Genomic DNA, 21,847 nt, shown 5'->3' on the forward strand with positions numbered 1-21,847 from the left:
TTGATATGATGATTTTTACTTTCGGTTTAAGCGAACCGTGGCGCCGTCTATAGTGAGTTCTTTACAGAGACTCGTAACTATTCAAAGTTTCATATTACAATGAAAATCTTTGACAGGAGACGACACCATGCTATTTTTAATATGTACGATTTTTATTTTTGTGTTACCCACAATTAGGAATTCTAAACATTTTTGAATATCATATCAAAAATTGACCGCTCCAGCGGGATTCGAACCCGCGTCTTCGACATACCGTGTCGACGCTCTAGCCAGTTAAGCTATGGAACGATATACTCGCTAGAGCGAAACCTTTGATATGATGATTTTTACTTTCGGTTTAAGCGAACCGTGGCGCCGTCTATAGTGAGTTCTTTACAGAGACTCGTAACTATTCAAAGTTTCATATTACAATGAAAATCTTTGACAGGAGACGACACCATGCTATTTTTAATATGTACGATTTTTATTTTTGTGTTACCCACAATTAGGAATTCTAAACATTTTTGAATATCATATCAAAAATTGACCGCTCCAGCCCAGGCCCCAGACTTAGGTCTGGGACCTGGGCTCCAAGGGGAGGAGTTGCTGGACTTCTACTGGGCGCGTCCCCCGGGTGGCGGATAGGGGAGTGCCGCCTGCGGTTTCACGACTGCGGGCGGTAGGGGTCTTCGGATCCCCGCGGACCAAAACCAGACGATGCGCTCCGGGTCCCGCTCTGGTCTAGTACTGGAGTGGTCCCGCGAGTGCGGGTGTGTTGGCGCGGAGGCGCGGCGCGGTGTGTGTGGCGCTGAGAAGGCGCGGTGACGTGGGGGTCGGTCTTTCCTTCCCCCACGCGGAGGACAGGGTGGGCGGGTTCGCTCGCCCACCCTAAGGCGTGCGAGGGCGCTTTCTCGCGCCGAGGCTGCGGTCGGCTGGAGGGCCTCGACTGTGGCCACCCTGGCCTTTGTCGGCTTCGTCGGGCTGACATTGTCCGCCCCGGGCTAAGTGCCTGGCGAGCCGAAACGCCGGGCTAGGCCTGGGGCGCCGGGGCGGCGCGGGATTGTAGCACCCACAGGCGCAATGCGGGCGGGGGGTGTCCCCCTGCCCGCGGGGGCGGTCACGCGGGCGATGGGTCGGGGGATTCGTCGTCCGACTTGCACGGTTCCCCCAAGGAGGGGAGGGCGCGCTTCGTGTTCGAGTGCGCCCTCCGAGGTGCCTTGCACCGCGGTGGACCCGAAAGGGCAAGCACCGGCGGGGTTGTGAAAGAGCTAACAGCGTCCTTGTGACCCCGCCACATTGGCGTGCGGCAGAACACACGTGGCGGTTTTTATTCAGTAAGAGTCTGAATCCCCTCCGAGCCCCCCCTACCGGAGGGTGTCCATGACGGATTTTCCCCACGCTAAAAAAAAAAAAAGGTAGTGTTAGACTAAAAATTTAGGTTTTCGAGTTTTTACATGACCCTTCCTTAAACGGCTTTTTTCTTTAAAAATTAGGTAATGAAATAAAACACAAGAAAGATAATAATATTTTTAATAAAAGAAAATACATATTACCTAAAGTAGACTAATTTAATTTTAAAGTAACCAAATATATAAGTGCTTGGATATGGAGTACCTAGAGGAAATTTGAATATATCTCTGTTCATATCAATATATTTTTCCTCTTGTATTAAATTAACTTTATTTTTTCTGTTTTACTATGATTAATCCTTTGTAAACCAAAGCCGGATAGTTCCATTCTGAAAAATGCATAATTAATTAATTGTTATGTTTTATAACGAGCGTATCAGTATGGAAACAGCAACAGATTTGTAATAAATTTCGTAATTTTTTTTGACAGCAATATTTCTAAAAGAGTTTTCATTTCAAGAACTTTTGTTCAAAAAAAAAAGAATAACATACATTAATTTTGGTAAGACAATTTTACTTGACATATGTCTAATTAGTCAGTATTTTTTTATACTACTGGGATGGCAAATTAGCCTACGGCCCACCTGATGGTAAGCGATTACCGTAGCCTATAGACGCTTGTTATGCCAAAATAATCTAAAGCGCGTTACCTCCGACTTTCCCCAAGACCTCCGGCCACCTTACTCACTACAGCAACACAACACTACCTGATATCACTGCTATTTAGCTGTGATCTTCTCTAAGGTCACCGCATTTCCCCAGACGGGCTATTCCATCTCATTTAGCTTTGTGAATTTAATGGAGAAATGGATTGATTTAATACATATACAGTTATATTAATGTATTTACTTACATAGTTATGTTACTATTTGTTTGGGGTTAACAGTGTTCGAGAGACGCGTTCTATAGTGCAGCACCAATCTAATAAACCTGGACAGGTCTTCAATGCTCTACGTCTTCTTTTTTGTATTTTTAATGATGATCTATAAATATAAATGAAAATAATTACTAGTATGGAACACTACACTGTACACTTTACTTTTTTTCTTTTGAAGGATCAGCTCACCTATATTCAGTATCGTCCAACACTCCTCCGGGCTTGATCGTATGTTCTTCAGTGCATAAACTCTCATTAACACAGAGGCCTTCTTCGCCGTTTATCGCGATACATTTTTGATGGCCTTCTATAGAGCCTTCTGAAAATAAATAATCAATAATATTATTATGCATGATGTTAAAAAGACAGACACAAAACAAGCTTCAGATATTCAACACACGCAAATAAATGCAGGTAAAGCTTTAGATTAGGTAAAACCGAATTTCGGGACCGTGGGGGGATGGGGGGGGGAGGGTGGGGAACACTACCCCTGGTACCACTATCACACCTCGGAACCCCATGGTTATGGAGATATCGATGGTTAAAGTTTTGAGGTTAGAAGAAGAATTTCGTACCTTTCACACGTTATTTTCACATTTCACACGCGTTTTTTCACATTTCACACATTATTTTCACATTTTATAAGCTATTTTAAAAATAAAAACGATTTCGACTCCAAAATCAACAAACAATACAACTTCGATACTCATGCTCCATTCTATAGTTTTCACATCTTATTTTCACATTTCACACTTAATTTTAACATTCCACACGTTAATTTAACGTTTTCACACGGTTTCACACGGTTTTCACACTTCAAAACCCCATAGTTATAGAGATAGCAATGGTTAAAGTTTTGAGGTTGATTGATCAACAAACGATACAACTTGCGGTAACTATGCTTCGATCCGTAGCTTTAAGATATTATATTCACATTTCGCACTTGATATTAGCATTTTAAACGTTAAGTTATTGTTTTTACACGATTTTATTAACAACTGAGAAATAGACGTTTTAATAAAAAATGACAGGCCACTTATCGTTTCGTTCTAAAACAATATAAGCACAAATTCATTGTTTTTGTTCTCAACAAACAATTGTGTAAAATATTCTATAGAACTAAAATAAATTTATAAATACCTATGTAGTTAATTTTCAAAATTTATGGTCTATAATGCGTTCAACTACCGCTTGGCCGCTTTTACGCAGTCCGCGCGAGGGGCGCACGTTCATTCCTATTGTGTCATCAGTCAGATGTCATGTGCTTCGCCGGCCGGCAACAATGTTTGTTTGTTTTGGATTTTTACGTATTAAGGTTTGTGTGAAAGTATTATCATAATAATAAACCATTTTAATACATCACAATAGACATGGCAAGACGTTTTTGGAAATTTTTGGAATTGGAAAAGTCCTACTTTTTAAACTTACTGAAATATATGGAACATCTTTATTAAATCCAGATTTATTAATTCCTATGTAGAAACAACCAAGTGGTAGTTAATTCAGTTGTCATATTTTTAAGCACAATGTAGAGGCAGACAACTGCAATATCTCGTAAATTAAACATAAGTAGAAGAAATGAAATATACAATTGTTTGTCTTTATAAAAAATATAGCAGTGATGAAAAATTCAACAAATTTGGTTTGAAATTGACAAAATGGGAGCACTTTTTCCTATTTTGCGCTCTCCTGAAAAGTTGCTGTTTTGTATATAACTCTTTTTATTTTGCACCCGTCGATATGGCGGTGCGCGTCTTTACAACAAATACCCTAAGACACCAAAAAATTAACTGGTTCCATATATTCAAAAAGCGACTGTCTAATTATATTATTACAAAAATATCTGTCTGGGTATGTAGAATGAAATAATAGTGGTTTTCAAATCGTTGTGATGTTTTTGTTTTTTTTTTTTTTAGTTGTTCTGGAGTATCTTTGTGGTTGGTCTGTGTTTAAGAGTTTGTGTGTTATTTTCTCTTGAAAATTCAAAAAACTGTTCTTATTTCTTCATGAAATGTAAGTATGACAACGAATCTCTGTTAATTGTTTGTTTTTTTTTTAATTGTGGTCTCATGTAAGTGATAAAATTGTCTTTATGAGAATAAATAATCTTTAAACCTTAAACCTACACAAATACTAATAGTTACACTCTGACACCTGTGTGTGTGTGAGTGTGTGTGTGCGTTTGTGTGTGTTTGTGTGTGTGTCACGTACAAATCAGTCATGCCCTAATATGTAAAGGGGTTATCCGATTATCATTTGATGCTTAAATTTTTTTTTTGAACCAAAAAAAAAGCAACCTGCAATCTTGATCCCTGCCTAGAAATTTGTATCACGAAGCTTAAATTTGCAAAGTTTATTAATAAGTTTAAGTTACAATTTTTTTTTATCTTATAACATACACGGTCGTCTGTTCCTATGGTAAGCAACTTAATGCTTGTATTACAGGTAACAGCCGACTGTTATATATTTTTTAATCGACTTCCAAAAAAGGAGGAGGTTCTCAATTCGACTGTATTTTTTTTTATGTATGTTACATCAGAACTTTTGACCGGGTAGACCGATTTCGACAATTTTTTTTTAATCGAAAGGTGGTGTGCCAATTGGTCCCATTTAAATTTATTTGAGATCTAACAACTACTTTTCGAGCTATATCTAATAATGCGTTTTTACTTGACGCTTTTTTCGTCGACCTACGTTGTATTATACCGCATAACTTTCTACTGGATGTACCGATTTTGATAATTCTTTTTTCGTTGGAAAGGGGATATCCCTAGTTTAGTACCATGATAAGGAAACCAGGATCTGATGATGGGAACCCGGAGAAATCGAGGGAACTTCTTGAAAATCCGCAATAACTTTTTACTGGGTATACCGATTTTAATAATTTTTAATTTAATCGAAAGCTGATATTTGTCATGTGGTCACATATAAATTTTATTGAGATCTGATAACTACTTTTTGAGTAATCTTTGATAACGCGTAGTTACTTGACTATTTTTTCGTCGATCTACGTTGTATTACTCGTCGATGTAATTGAAGTCGGTTTTTTTTCGTTTGCGAGCAAACACAATTATTAATATGTACGATTTTATTTTTGTGTTTCCCACACATTAGGAATTCTAAACATTTTTGAATATCATATCAAAAATTGACCGCTCCAGCGGGGTTCGAACCCGCGTCTCCGACTGACCGAACCGAAAATAAAATCATCATATTAAAAGTTTCGATCTAGCGGGTACATCGTTCCATAGCGTCGGAGACGCGGTTTCGAACCCCGCTGGAGCCGTCAATTTTTGATATTATATTCAAAAATGTTTATATATTTTTTTTTATAAATATACATAGAAATAATATAATATAATGTCTTTTTCCATGTACTTTGCACAAAAAATACAGGTGTTTTTTGGGTATGCGGGCGGGGGGGAGGGTAGTTTAAAACCTCTCCACATATCACCAAGAGGGAGTAGGAGGTTGAAAGTTGCAAAAATATGACAACCTCAAACATAGAATTTTTGTAAATAAATGTGTTGTTAATACACACACGGTCGTCTGTTCCTTGTTACTAAATGATCCTGCTAACTTATGCTTGTCTTTAGGTAACAGAGAAATAGTATAGATAAAATATATTACACCAGGGCGCAGGATTCAGGGGAAGAATTGAATACTCAACTCTCAGAGCAAAGAAGGGTCACGGCAAACCGCGGAAAACGGGCTAGTTGACATACACGCAAGGACACAAAACAACGTCAAAAACACAGCAAACAAAATGAAGGTTGTGTACAGGCTCGTTTACTTAACATTTCCATTAAAACCTTGCAAGTAAAAAAAAATATATATTATGCTCACCATTTGAACGAGGCAACCGAGAAGCCATTGCAGTTGCAATTATAGATAACACCATGAAAACCCGTAGGAGCATCATCTATAGAAAAAAAGAAAATACCATTTTGATAATTTTTTTTTATCTAATTCGCACACATTTCGCAAAGTTTTTCCTCCTACACTTGTGTGGTATTAGGTTCCGCCCGCATTCGACCTTTACACGGTTTGGTTTTTCCGTTTTCTCCTTTACCTAAATATAGCCTCCGTTACATAATGATAATGTTTCTGAATAATATGTCCCTAGTAAGAGAAGTTCTAAAACCGGTCCAGAGTTTCCCCATTCATAAAGAAATAACAAAGGAAAACTCTTTTCTTTATAATATTAGAACATATTTAGCTATATAGACAAAGTAAACAATATATTACGATTAAATGGCAATACAGTTTTTTTTTTAATATGTTTTGAACACGGTCATATCTGTAAAGCTAACCTTTTATAATTAAACAAACTTATAGGTGATAAAAATATATGATTATATTAATTAATTAATTAAGATTGTTTACCTTGTAAGTAAATAGGCGTAAGAACACACGAGTGCTTTGCTCAATTGTTCAAGATGAGTGAGTTTTAATTTTAGTTTAGATGTGAGCCAGTGCCGTATCTAGGTCTCAGTGACCGGGGCATGGATTAGGAGCGCGAAATAAGGAGCGCGTTTAATATTTTTTAAGCATATTTTGCAATAAGATTAAAATTAACAATAAAGTTTTCATTTTTTAAGTTAGGTATTTTTTTTTTTTTTTTATGTAGGCAATTGCGATAGGGATCTGAGAAGGATAAGACAGAACGATATATGGGAAATTAATAATAAATGACGCACTTCGATACACTTCGAAATATTTATTCTTCAGAGAATGGGCAAGAAACTTCCTTCCAATTATGGACCCTTGCGGTAAACAGCAGCTGCTATTTTGTGCAGTACTCACAGAGCTACTTACTTTTACTACTTGACATCCATTTTTTAAAGTATGATTTAAATATTTCCAAGCAGAAACAATATTTTAGTATTATTAATTGTTTAGAAATTAAAATTAATCACCAAAATGTATTTATACGCAATACTGAATGAATGAATTTAACTGAGGTAGGGCACAGCAGGAATTTCCTGCTCAAAATATGGAGCAGCTCGACTGGGGTAGTACCTCGACCTTACAGAAGATCACAGCAAAATAATACTGTTTTCAAGCAGTATTATGTTCCTGTTGGTGAGTAAGGTGACCAAAGCTCCTGGGAGGATTGTGGATGGGTCGGTAACACGCTTGCGATGCTTCTGGTGTTGCAGGCGTCTATAAACTACGGTAATCGCTTACCATCAGGTGAGCCGTACGCTTGTTTGCCGACCTAATGACATAAAAAAAAAAACATTCAAACGACTGCAACAGATTTAATATACATTTTTGTTTTTTTTTTTTCGTTATTTCGTTGGGGTGAGATTTATACAAAAGAATATATTGATATCACGGTTCAGCCTGTAACATCCCACTGCTGGGCATTGTGGCCTATTTTTATATTTCTATATGTAAGAAAGGAAAAAAAGGAAAGTAGGGAAAAAAGTCGATATTTTCATAAACAAAAAAAAAATGGAGCCACGAAGTTCCCTGAGTAAGCTAGTGAGATATTTTTTCCCACATGTTTAGTTAAATTTGGAAACAGGGGCACCAACTTCAGTAGATACAGCTCTGGTATGTCTATAAAATTTTTTTTTCACCATATCCCCTTACATATAAGTCAGTTAGATCTCACTATTTTATTACTTCTAACAGAGCTTCATAAAGATTATTTGTTATTAAATTAACGTATAGTAATTTTAACGATATTTAAAAACAGGTTTCAAAGTTACGCGAAGGACGTGTTAACACAGTTTATATCATCTTACGGAACTATAGAGATTAATAAGAATTTGTGATTTGCAAAGAATATAATATTTATGTACTATTTGACAATTGTACGGTTTGATTGTGCATGGGTTTTTATAGTGTGTTTTTTTTTATGTAAACGTGATTTGACTTCCAATTGTTCATTAATCGTGTTGTAGTTTAAATAAATTGTAAGTATTGTGATATTATTTTTACATTAATAAGTCAGATAGACATAATTATAATATCAATTATATGTAATATATAATTGATAATATTTAGTTAAAAGAAACGTCGATATATATTATTGTTTGAGAAGTTTAAATGACAAAAATAGTTATTTTTAGAAATGAAGAGTCACGTCATAATTTGACAGCTTGCGACAGATAGATTAAAAATCAACAAAGTTCGTTTATAAGACAGAGAGAACAGTCTTCTGTGGAGCCAAGTTCAAAAAGATATTCTGTTTTTTATTTTGTAAATAAATACACAATTTAAATACCTTAACACGTTTAATTATAGAAAAATATTCGAGGAATATTTAATTTTTTTTTATTTTTTAATATATTAACTATCCATCATCATCATCATCATTACAGCCTATACAGTCCACTGCTGGACATAGGTCTCCACAAGTTTACGCCAAAAATAACGTGAACTCATGTGTTTTGCCCATAGTCACCACGCTGGGCAGGCGGGTTGGTGACCGCAGTACTGGCTTTGTCGCACCGAAGACACTGCTGCCATCCTTACTATCCATAATTCTGCATAATTATAACTATTTGTTAGTAATTACTATTATATTAAACAGGTAAGTATACGAGGTTAAAGGCTATATAAGAATTAAGATTTATGATGTCATTCCATAACTAACAAACTAAAAATTTTAGAATATTTACAGAATCTTATGAATAACTCCTAATACAACTATTAAATAAATAAATAACTAAGCAATAATTCCATGTTATGCAAAAAATGCCTTACATCCTTTTGGAACAGAGCTATTATTCTTATTTATTTATTTATTTATACTTTATTGTACATCACAACTACATTTTATAAACAATAAACATATTTAAAAAACATTTACAGACTGTGAAGTACAATGGACGGTCTTATGGCTATTTAGCTATTTCTTCCACCTAGTTGTCTCCTGCAGAGCGGGTCAGCCAGAACGTCGGCCTCGCGTTATAGTTTCGTAGCTTCCTTTAGTGCCATGGCCTTTTTGCAGAAAGAGGCCACGGCCAACCAGCACCTCTCGTTGCCGAGAATGGAGCGGACGCTTGACAGAGAGAATCCTGTGCCTACAATGGCCATCAGGGCTTGGCACTTAAGTCCCCAAGCGGCTCGTTTCTCTAGTATCATGCGCCGTACCACCAAGTGCCACACTAGTGGCAAGCAACCTCCTAGCGCAGATGCAAGTAATTACCGAAACAGCCATGTCCGGTAAGTACCTGTGTCAGCCTGAAGGTTGGTACCCCGAGCCGCCATCAGCGATGGAGGTAGAGACGTATAGCATTCATCGACTCTGGGCACGCTATTGAGGATTCCAGATCCTCCTCCAAATTTTCGGTTTCAATTTCGATAACGAAATTATTACGCTTTAAAAAATATAGGAACTGTTAATTTATATTTTAAAGTTAACGTTACCTTCAAAACAGGAAAACCACAAACAGAAAACATATTTCAGTAAGCACATGATAACGTGACTTCTTTAACTTACTGTAACCTATTGATTATCCTGGTGAAGTGGTGCATTTAAACACATAAACGCTAGCGGTAGTGGCTTCAATTTCCACTCCAGGCTGGCTTGTATCACTATATAACAAACAAGTATTGTATTTCTATAAATATTACTTTCTGGTCTAAGTTTGTATTTCGTATTAGGAGTTAGGCATAGAATAGTTAGTCTGCCATATTGGATTTATACTGACGTCACTTTATTTGAATTATTCTTAGCAAGCCCTTTCATTTGATACACATATTGTAGAAGTGTATTAAAAATAACTAGTCCGCCATCTTAGATATGCCGCCATGTTGGATTTAGAATGATGTCACAAAGTTAACTATGCATTGTCTTCCAAATTGAACATGTAGATATACAAAATTTCAGCTCAATTGGTTGAAGATATCTGCTTCAAAATTGAGTTGCAAGATTTCACCCGAACAAACTTACATACATACATTGTAAGTTAAATAAAAGCTTGTAAATAATATATACGCACGAAGTGGAGTAGCGTGGTGCATTAAGTTTCGACCCTTTAGATATTTAAAGAAAGAGGAAGCTTTAGTTGTTAGTTGTTTAGTTGTACTACGAGCTGAATAAATAAATTTAAAGTTATAATAGTTTTTAAAACGTAATAACTATTATGTTGAGTCAATTACTATTGTTTTAAAAAAAAAAACATGCCCCTGAACATGTATTATTGTTCAAAATTTACCTTAAGTAATCTAAGAATGCTTAGGTTAACCACAACTACAATAATACTTTAGCTAATAAATATTTTTTAAACTAGCTTTACCCGCGATGTCGTTCGAGATTACATGTTTAATTCATCCCTCCATTTTTTCTTCTTTGCCCAAATTCCAAGTATCAATTTACCATGGAAATAAAATATATCTCAAGTCTTAAATATTAGTAGTTGGTTGATTAAATTTACTGCAGTAAAAACCCAGGTCCTGAGGTCAGGTACAGACAGATAAGACTCTTTTTATGTCTCATCATTATTACTTTTAATGGCAAAGGTTAGTCCTTATCAATTTACATTTAATATTAGGTATATTTTTTAAATCATTGAGACGTACGTTTCATTTTGAAATGCCGTGTGTCTATTTAAAACTATTTTTCATCAAATCTATCGTTTTCTGAACTCTTTCTTAATCTCTAAATCTATCTAAAGTATGACGTGTATTTCATGTCGTTTGAATATCGGTCATCCTCATTATAATCATTATTATCATCATCAGTTCAGCCTATCGCATTCCACTGCTGGACGCCTATGCCTCCCCAAGTTCGCACCAGACATCCCGGTTTTCTGCAATTCTCATTCAGCCCTCACCGGCAATCTTACGTAGATAGTTGGTTCAACGGGCCGGAGGATGTCCCACACTGCGTTTGTCAAGATGCGGTCTCCACTCCAGGATCCGTCTGCTCCAACGGTCATCGGTCCTGTGACACCGATGACCAGTCCACTGCCACTTCAACTTGCTAATTCTGTGGGCTATGTCGGTTACTTTCGTTGTCTCGCGGATAGTCTCATTTCTAATCTTATCTTTAAGAGAAACCAAACCAAAACCAGAGAACAAGACCCATTTTCCTCCGACGTGAGGTAAGACAGGGAGATGTTATATTACCGAAACTATTTACCACTGTGCTGGAGGATGTCTTTAAGACCTTGGACTGGGGAGAACGAGGCATCAACGTCAGCGGTGAATACATTTCTTCCTTCGTTTTACCGACGATATCATTTGAGTAATATGTAAATAAATATTATCTTGCTCATTAACTTTATTGAGTTTATCTATATTTAGCCTTTTTTTACGCTAATTTTATTTTGGAAGAAAAGGTGCTTTAGCTACCATTTACCATCAAGATTATTTCATCTCGTGTTGCCGTTATCATTATTATTTTTGTGATTTCTTTCTTGCGCAAATATAAAGCGTAAATAAATAAATAATTAACAATATTATGTATTATCATTATAATCACCATCTCTTCACCACTGAAGCTATTTTTCTGCAACACCAGAAGCATCGCAAGCACGTTGCCGACTCTAGTCCAATCCTCCGTGGAGCTTTGGACGCCTTACTTATCAACGGGAACACAACAAAGCTTGAAAACAGTATTATTTAGCTGTGGTCTTCTGTAAAGTCGAGGTAACTCAGTCGGGCTGCTCTATATTTTGAGCTGGAAATTCCTGTTGTGCCCTACCTCGGTTATGATTTAGATTACTTATGATTAAGGCTTGATAACAATTCGTCGAAGAATTCAGCAAAGTTGTTCTGAAGCTAATAACTTTTGACTAGCCTATTCACGCAGGGTGTCAAGTTGTGGGTGTGAATCCTACCCTGAGTCCAGGTGTAATTATATTTATAAACGGTGTTTTTGCAGATGGAGCTTTCAAGGGTGTCGACTTTACTGGCCATATTATTAGTCACTGGAACTCTGGGATTGCCTGCATTACCTGAAGACGACTCAGAAGTTAATTTAGAGCGTAAGAATTTTTGTATATTTTATCACTAACGAAACGCAATACAATACAAATAAGAATGGTTAAGGAATAGTAAAATTATTTGTTCCACAATAAAGAATTACTATTTAAAAAAAAGCGAAAATATTAATAAACTTTACTGATTTTTTTTACTGTATTTTGAACGACTTCGAAAAAGCAGGAGGTTACTCAATTCGAACGTATATATATATATATATATATATATACACGGTCGTATATGTACCTTCGACCTTACAGAAGACAACAGCTAAATATGACTGTTTTCAAGCAGTATTGTGTTCCTTTTTGTGAGTAAGGTGACCTGAGCTCCTGGGGATTTGTGTTAGGGTCAGCAACGTGCGATGCTTCTGATGTTGAAGACGTCTATAAGCTATGGTAATCGCTTACCATACAGCTCACTGTACCAACGCTTGTTTGCCGACCTAGTTATATAAAAAAAGAAATCTGACTAGTATTTATTTGAGTGGTCTCTACTAATGCTTATTTAGTTGACTTCGACTATGACTTTCAGTAGTACCATATGAGCACAAATGATTTCGCCAATGTCACGGAGAATTCGACTATGACGATAAATTCTCGTTTTATTATTTGTCGATGGCAATTGAACCTGCGATAAGAACCACGAGTCGAGTTGCTCACGCGCAAACGACAGGCGCGTGCCTTAGCAACACACATTACACATTGAAGTAAGAATTCTGTACGCACACTTGACTTGAGGAGTAAGCAGGTGAATGCGTGACGAGAGCGTTACGAGAAGTGTGATCGGGCGAGGCGAACGGAAGTTGAGAGAGCGATATAATTCTTACGATTTATTTTTGTGCTACCCACACATTAGGAAATTCTAAACAATTTTTTAATATCATATCAAAAATCGACCGTTTCAGCGGGGACCGACTCAGATGATATGTCGTCACCTAGCACGTGTACAGCGAAAAATGGTCAACAAGGGATTTGTGTTCCCGAGAGTTACTGCACGGAAGATCAAACAATCGCACCGGGAGGAGTTTTACACTCTAGTGAGTACAGGTGAGTATTGTTAGACTTACGTACATTATTTTTAAATTATCGAATACGTTTTTTTTTTCTCAAACGTCTAGGGTTGCAAACAAACGTACGCCTAACCTGACGGCAAGCGATTACCGTAGCTTATAGATGCCTGCAACACTGATCATAGCAATAGCGATGCCGACACCACCTTCTACTCTCTACCCTCCCCAGGAGCTCTGGCCCCCTTACTCCCCCCAGGAACACCACACTACTTAAGAGCAGTGTTAATTTGCTGTGTGTGTTAATCTTCTGTAAGGTTTAGGCATTTCGGCTATTATGTACATCACAGGTAGATTAATTTATAGGAGGTTAAATTTTTGTTATTTCTGACTCTACCTTAATTCCGGTGCTGCAGGAAGTGTACTCATGCTCCGTTCTGCGACTATCATGCGTTATTTTCGAACAAATTTACGTAAAAACGATCTTTACTGCAAGATCAAAATACGATACGAACTGACCTTTAACGACTGACAAATAGACACTCTGTGCTAGAATATAGGTATAGAAATTTGAAAAATACCCAAAACCGAATCGGAGCACCCCACTGCCCATGTGGACTTGATCTACCCTACCCCTAGAGTGTTTTTTTAAGCCGGAGGCGCGGAGGGAGGGCAGCCCTCGCCCGCCGTGCGAATGCGCGCGAACGAATGCGTAGAGGAGTGGCTGAGGATGGTCGCCTTCGGCATTCGTTCGCGCGCTTTCGCACGTAAGGACGGAAGGGTTGCACTTCCCGCAGCGCCAGAGCCAAGCGTTATTCTAACCTCAAAGGTGGTAGGTTAACCGGCATTTCCACGGATGGGATGGGATGCTTTATATTTTGAACAGGATATTTCTTGCTGTTCTTTTGTCAATTAAATAATAAGTAGAACCTGGAAGATCGCGCTTAGCACGGTATTTTTAGTAAATCGTGTGTTTTGGAAATCATATTTAAATACGAATTACATATTCATAAAATATTAATAATGTTTTTCGATTTTACCGATATAATAATAAAAAATATAAACTGGCTACTTAAATAAAAAATAACGAGTGCAATTAGAAAAAAAAAGGAATAATCATCGATCCGGAAACATGAGGATTTAAACCATGGTCTTTTCGGTCGATCACCACCGGCCGATTTCCCGCCTGAGCTATTACAACTTCATTGACAAGTGCGAAATTTTCCTTTGTATTCTGACGATATTGTAGCTATTTTTTCATTGCCTAAAAACTGGGATAAAATGACATTTTCTAAAAATGAATCCTAGCTAGATTTATTTCTCTCCCCCGAAATCCCCTACACACTAAATTTCATGAAAATCGTTGAAGCCATTTCGGAGATTCAGATTATATACAAGAATTGCTCGTTTAATAGTATAAGATACTTTTTTGTTGCAAATTGTAATTTTATACTAAAAATTTTCAGGGAATTGCAATCAAATGTTTGCAAATCGCTTGAATGGTGTTGCACAGAGGAGCGCCAGATTGACACACCGCAGGTCAGAACTGATAACGTAGGTAGGTTACAAATATACTTATATACATATACTTAATGACTTATCATCGATTGCTGATAAAGTTATCTGGGGTATAACAGTATTCAGCAGATCAAAACTTATGCTTTCATTTTAAGGAAAACAAACGAGGCTTAATTAGGAAAACACAATTAATGATTGAGAGAATTTTATGAAGTGTTAGCGCATCGGCTGTTGGTCATGTCATTGGTTGTTGCGCTGGCGGTCGCGGTTTCAATCCCCGCACATGGCAAACACTTGTATTGACCATACGAACGTTACCGTGGTCTGGGCGTTTATGCTTGTATATTCTGTATGTTTTCGGAGCCTCGATATAGGAGAAATTCCTACTGGGGGCTGTTAAGTGCAAGGCGTTTATTAATTTATCTGTTTAAAAATATCTCAGCAAAAAATATATCAACTAGTTATATTTAGATTACAATAATGTCCAGATCTTGGAAAAATGTTACACGGATATAAGAAAGGCTTGTGCGTTTAGGTTCGTTGGTTTTCAAGACATTTTTATATGACTAGATCGGCAAGCAAAGTTACGGCCCACCTGATGGTATGCGGCTACCGTAGCCAATAGACGCTAGTAGCACCAGAAGCTGGGTATGGATGACAGGAATGGGATTGTAGGCGTTTACCGACCTAGTTGTATGATTTGCTTCCTCGTTCCTAATACGCACCGCAAAAATTTTGAATGCCCTTCCGGCTTCCAACGAACTATAACTTGGGTATCTTTAAATCAAGAGTGAATAGGCATCTTCTAGGTAAGCGCGCACCACCATAGGCTGCATCTTCACTTGCCTTCAGGTGAGATCGCAGTCAAGAGCTAGTCTATATATTTAAAAAAAATAGTTGTATGAAAAACCCCTGCTAGGAGCTCTGGCCACCTTACTCACTACAGGAAAATACCACTACCAAATGAATGAACTCACCACTCCTTGAGAGCAGTATTTTATTCAAGGATTTAGCATTGGCGCAGTGGTTATGAGACTGACCGCTCATGGCAATGATTTGGGTAGTCCATATAATTGTCTTTCGTGGTTGGGCATTTGCACTTATGTGCTGTGTATGCTTTCGAACCTCAGAAATCAAGAATCAATCCCACCAGGGTTCGTTGAGATTGAGGTGTTTGTTTATTACACTTTATATAGGCACACTTTCATATAGGCTTACCTAAGTTCGCACTAAAAATCCCGGTTTTCTGCAATTCTCATCTAATTATATATTTAATATATAGATGTTATATTCTGTAAGGTTGAGGAACGTATTTTGAATTGATTATTTCGGTATAGGATTATTTTATTTTTTCAGACAGCTGTCTGCCGCCGGATGGAGACATTTTCCCATGGATAGTCTCTCTTTATAAGTAAGTAAACATATGCACTAAGTTTATAAGTATATGCGCGTCAGCCTGTAATATCCCACTGGCATAGGCCTCTTTCCCGATATAGCAGAAAGATCAGAGCTTAATCCACCACGCTACTCCAATGCGGGTTGGCGGATATATTCCCTACTATGAGTAACGATTGCTATCATCGCATACATGATGACAACCAAGACCTACGGCTTAACGTGCTCTCCGAGGAACGGTAGGGAGACCCACAAGGACTGCACAAACACCCAGATCACGGCAAATATTTGTATGGCCAATACAAATGTTTGTCATGTATGGGAATCGAATCCGCAACCGCCAGCGCAACAGCCACAAACAAGTGCTGTGATCGTTGCGCCAACAAGTCGTCATTTGTTATGAGTATATAACAATAAAAAAAATATTATTATAACATCGATTATTATTACTTAATATTTTAAAATGTCTGATTGTGTCTTTTAGTCCATATTTATTCTCTTTTTAAATTATGAAAAATCGAAATTAATATTCTCATAAAATTAGGTATACAACAGTACGTAAGTATAATACAATTATCAATTATTAATTATTATTTACGTTGTACGTGTAGAAATTATGCTTCAAAAGTCATTTTACAAATTAATACTATATTTATTTGTAATTAATAATTATAAGGATGATTACAAGGTGAAGTTTTTTATGCGACAATTCTGCATAAATCAAATTATATTTATTTAAATGGGTTCAAAAGTACCTTCAAACTTTCATCTTACCAATTAAATATATAATTATAGTTTCAATTTCGGTTCAGAATGAAGATCCCGCAAAGAAGAATTAACAAAAAGCTCTCAGTAAAAAATACTCAGTTACATTCAAATAATTGTGTTTGCTCGCAAACGAAAAAAAACCGACTTCAATTACATCGACGAGTAGTAATATAACGTAGATCGACGAAAAAATGGTCAAGTAACTACGCGTTATCAAAGATTACTCAAAAATTAGTCATCAAATCTCAATAAAATTTATATATGACCACATGATAAACATCAGCTTTTGGTAAAATTAAAAATTGTCAAAATCGATACACACAGTAAAAAGTTATGCGGTATAATACAACGTAGGTCGACGAAAAAAGCGTCAAGTAAAAACGCGAAATTAGATATAACTCGAAAAGTAGTTGTTAGATTTCAAATAAATTTAAATGGAATCAAATGACACACACTACCTTTCGATCAAAAGAAAATTTGTCGAAATCGCTCCACCCAGTCAAAAGTTCTGAAGTAACATACATAAAAAAAATACAGTCGAATTGAGAACCTCCTCCTTTTTTGGAAGTCGGTTAAAAAAAGAGAACTGTCTTTTGTTATAAATTATTTAAATGTTTGCAGGGTTCACAATTCAACTGCACAATCGGCTCAGGCGGCATTCTGTCTGGGAACCCTCATCGGGTCCAAGGTTGTTTTAACGGCGGGGACTTGCATGGCAGCCGCTCAGCATCACATGCTGTATGCTAGTCTACCGCGCTCTAATGACCCTATGAAAAATTACACGGTCCGCTTTCGGAAAGCCCACCCTATGTATAATACCGGTAAGGAATTTACTCCAAAAGTATGGATTTAACTCAAACATCTGACCCCCGAATTGGTACTGTTTAAAGAATTGAACGGACATTTGCTTAATTGTGTTCGTTGACAAAATGAGATCATCATCAATGTAGTAGAAGTCTAAATAAATACGAATTTTTGGATGAGATCATCATCAATGTAGTAGAAGTCTAAATAAATACGAAACCTTATATATGGGTTTTATGGTAAAAATAGCTTCTGGAAATTAGGTGCCACGTGCTTTACTCCAGTCGTCCTAATAGAAAGTCATTGCGCATAAAAGATAATTTAAACCAATAATTGTAATACAAAGATTATAAGAATTCCGATATTAATCACGTATATTTTTAATTACAGGATCGCATGCCTTTGATTATAGTATATTAGTATTAGATGAGTATGTTACCTTTGGAGATAAAAGGGTCCAAGGTGCCTGTTTAGCCTTCGAGAAACCACAAGGCCAGTGTGCTGCTATTGGTATTGATGGCAATGAAAATTTATTTTCGGTAAGTATAATTTGCGTTTAATAATTGTTTGCTCGCAAACAAAAAAAAACCGACTTCGATTTTACTTCAGCCTATTGCAATCCACTACTGGACATAGGCCTCACCAAGTTCGCGCCAAAAATAGCGCGAACTAATGTGTTTTGCCCATAGTCACCATGCTGGGCAGGCGGGTTGGTGACTGCCGGGTTGGCTTTATCACACCGAAGACGTAGCTGCCAGCAGTTGGATGGCTATCCCGCCATCTGTCGGCTTTTTAAGTCAAGTTGGTAGTGGAACTGTTTTATCCCTTAGTCGCCTTTTACGACATCCACGGGAAGAAAGGGAGACACAGCAGACTTCAATTACGTTGACAAGTAATATAATATAGGTAGACGAAAAAGTAGTCGAATAGAGCTCAAAAGTCCTCTTCAGATCCTAATCAAATTTAAACGTGCCACCTGACAAAAAAAAATTCATCAAAATCGGTACACATAGAAAAAGAATAAATTCGAAATGAACTGAGAATTTTCTTTTCCTTTATTCAGTTTAAGTAATGTAAATGGTCTCTACTGTTTATTATGCCTTTGGCCAAAGGCATGGAATGAATCAGTATGGAATATAGAATATCAGTGATATCATCATTATCATCATTACAGCCTATACAGTCCACTGCTGGACATAGGCCTCCACAAGTTAACGCCAAAAATAACGTGAACTCATGTGTTTTGCCATAGTCACCACGCTGGGCAGGCGGGTTGGTGACCGCAGGGCTGGTTTTGTCGCACCGAAGACGCTGCTGCCCGTCTTCGGCCTGTATATTTTAAAGCCAGCAGTTGGATGGTTATCCCGCCACCGGTCAGCTTTTTAAGTTCCAAGGTGGTAGTAGAACTGTGTTATTCCTTAGTCGCCTCTTACGACACCCACGGGAAGAGAGGGGGTGGCTATATTCTTTAGTACCGTAGCCACACAGTACTCATCGTATATCAGTGATAATCGAGTATTTATTTGCTTTGTTGGCCAAAAAATTATTATACTGCAACCACTAGTTGACTAAACCACTTAGAAGTCGTGGATTTATTACATCGAGTCAGAAGATTGCCGATATTCGCGTTCATTTCGTCCATGCTACCACAATTTGTAAGACGATTTTCAATTCAATAGCTTTAAATCAATTTTACATTGTGGTATTTTATTTTCTTTTGAGATAGGGTACAGCAGAATATATTTTGTTCAACATTTAGAGTAGGCCGACTAAGGAAGCACCCCAATTTTACAGAAGATAGGACGAGTAATCTAGCAAGATTTCACGGGGAAGGTCGGCAGCACCCTGGTAAATCTTCTGATGTTACTGGCGTTTATAAAACATGGTATCCGTTTACAATCAGATGGACTGTTTGCTAGTTTACCACCGTTGTAAAAAATAAGTTTCGACCGAACTCCTCCTGGCTCTTCACCTAGCCATGGTTGTTGTAAAGAATCCGAAACATCGGGCATCTAAAAAACTTAATAAACCGCGATAAAATCCGAAAAGTTGTTTCATTATAATAATAATAATAATTATTATTATTATATTTATTAATTATACATTAATTTCAGACATTGGTGAATGTAACAAGCGATGTTTGTGACAGTTTTGGCGGCCGAGCGACCAACGAACGAGTTTGTACAAAGAACGCCGATGTACAGCAGTGCTTGGTTGCAACTGGGTCTCCCCTTGTCTGCCAATCAAAAGTAATGTTAATTCTGCAAAATACCTATTACATTACGAGCGAGAACGTTAGAGAGGAAACAGTCAATATTCGAATAACGCGCGATCAATGGGATTTAAATATTTTTTATATGGATTTCATTTTGGCTCGGAGTAAAGATATAAAACGAATGTTGGGGACCAGTAAGTCAGTTATCTCCGAGGTACTTGACTGTTTGGTTTAAGACTTCATCGTGTAATTTTTACATGATTGGGTATTATAATATTTACGGAAAAATCCTCATCAGTTCATCTGAAGGCGAAAATCTATTCTATTATTTTTTTTGCCTTCACATCTTATAGTAAAAGCATATTTGGAACTTTTGGGTTTCTGTAGGAATCAAAAGCACCATCAAATCTTCATTTTACAAATTAAAATTGTATTTGTTTTGTAATAAATAAATTATAAATAAAGCAGAACTACCACTGATTTCAAATGTAGATTCTGCTGAGCAGAATTAGCAAAAAACTCCGCAGCTACCCTTTTGAAGGACTCTCTTAAACGTGTATTTTATTTTATTTCAATTTTCTAAATTCGAAATTCATTTTTTCCATAGTCGGAAAAGGGGGTTGTCGTCGGGGTCACTCGCACCACATGCGTCAAGGATCAGGTCTTAGTCGGGAGCTTAGAATATGCTACGTGGATCACGGATGAACTGAATGCAATGAAGATATCAAAAGACGTGTATTTAGAAAAATAGATGATTTTATATAGCCTAAGCTATCAGAAATGTAATAAAAACTATAAATATTTTAATAAGCTTTTATTTCCTTGACTGTAATGTACACACTGTATTTTTGGCTAATTATTTTAGGTTAATATTGAAGACGTTCGTCTGTCGCCTGCTTAGTATGGAACAAGATATGTTATGTTTAAAAATTAAAGGCAGTCATAATATAAAATATTATAATTATTATATTATATTAACAATTATATTGTTAAATATTATACTAGCTGACCCCGCAATCGTTGTTTTGCCATATACGTTATTAAAGCCTAGCCGATAGATGGCGTTTATTTGATTCATTTTTTTACCATTTGGTATGGTATTAATCTTTTTCTTAAACAAGCCTTTTTTGTGCCTATTTAGACAGTCGATCTGAAGGAGTAAATTCCAGTCATGCGTCGGAGCTCACACACTTTTGTTTTAATAAACTTTTGATGCACATTGTAGCAACTTGGCTGAGCGCTTCATCTATGGCTGAGCGTATATCTCTTTCAGTCCCACGTAGGTACCCAAGAAATAAAATCCATAACATCTTTTATATTTCAAAATCAAAAACTCATATGGGAAATCAGGCGCTCGTGGTTAAACTGTATTTGAATTATAACAAAACTGCAAAATATATACCAGGCATTGACATATTTGGTGATCATTATAATGCATTTAAATAGAAACTTATTGCTCATTTTCACAAATAATATAGTTTTTTTTCTTTTTTAATATTCAATTTTGTAAACCTTTTTTATATTCTACTTTGTAATCCTTTTTTTAAGTAATTAATAGTTTTATTTTGTGTTATGCAAGCTGAAAAAAAAATTGAATGTTATGCATGCTAGTTATTGATATATATATTAAGGACCTTACTGTAACTATACTACTATACCTAATGTGCTTATTATAACAATGTAAAAATATGTATACTCGTATTGTTAGTATGCTTAAATAAATAAATAAAAATAAATAAATTTCGAACAATGGTGTTTTGTTGGACATTAATAATAATAATAAACCACTTAATTGCAACTAAAGATAGTATACATAGCAAACCATAATATTAGATACATATGGTGCAATGGGCGATCTTATCACTAAATAGCGATCTCTTCAAGATTACCCAACAGAAAAAAGCTAGCAGTGTAACGGGCTTGCGCAA

General features: G+C 36.6%; 1 protein-coding gene and 1 long non-coding RNA gene across 3 annotated transcripts; one reads left to right on the forward strand and one right to left on the reverse strand.

Annotated features, from left to right (window-relative positions):
* Window positions 1-1,493: 1,493 nt before the first annotated feature.
* On the reverse strand, window positions 1,494-6,742 carry LOC123665492. Of its 2 annotated transcripts, none has more exons than XR_006745054.1 (5): window positions 6,652-6,742; window positions 6,112-6,187; window positions 2,455-2,581; window positions 2,242-2,371; window positions 1,494-1,717 (listed from the first exon to the last, which is right to left on the reverse strand). It is a non-coding gene; the product is annotated as an uncharacterized LOC123665492 (long non-coding RNA). The 2 variants fall into 2 exon arrangements; XR_006745053.1 differs by having other exon boundaries at window positions 2,455-2,584.
* Window positions 6,743-12,097: 5,355 nt separating this feature from the next.
* On the forward strand, window positions 12,098-20,726 carry LOC123665434. The gene is made up of 8 exons (XM_045599742.1): window positions 12,098-12,215; window positions 13,118-13,259; window positions 14,686-14,777; window positions 16,094-16,148; window positions 17,522-17,721; window positions 18,095-18,243; window positions 19,819-19,953; window positions 20,527-20,726. Exons 1-8 carry the CDS (start codon window positions 12,113-12,115, stop codon window positions 20,668-20,670), a joined length of 1,020 nt encoding a protein of 339 aa, XP_045455698.1. The 5' UTR covers window positions 12,098-12,112; the 3' UTR covers window positions 20,671-20,726.
* The last annotated feature ends 1,121 nt before the right edge of the window (window positions 20,727-21,847 follow it).

Source organism: Melitaea cinxia, chromosome 24 (genome assembly GCF_905220565.1).
Source record: "Melitaea cinxia chromosome 24, ilMelCinx1.1, whole genome shotgun sequence".
Taxonomy (NCBI): Eukaryota; Metazoa; Arthropoda; class Insecta; order Lepidoptera; family Nymphalidae; genus Melitaea; species Melitaea cinxia.

Bases quoted from the DNA above. Each gene is read 5' to 3' on its own strand.
- LOC123665434 (XM_045599742.1), top strand. From the start codon at position 12,113: ATGGAGCTTTCAAGGGTGTCGACTTTACTGGCCATATTATTAGTCACT. The intron at 16,149-17,521 runs GTAAGTAAACAT...AAATGTTTGCAG, and splicing joins TGGATAGTCTCTCTTTATAA to GGTTCACAATTCAACTGCAC. The intron at 17,722-18,094 runs GTAAGGAATTTA...TTTTAATTACAG, and splicing joins CCACCCTATGTATAATACCG to GATCGCATGCCTTTGATTAT.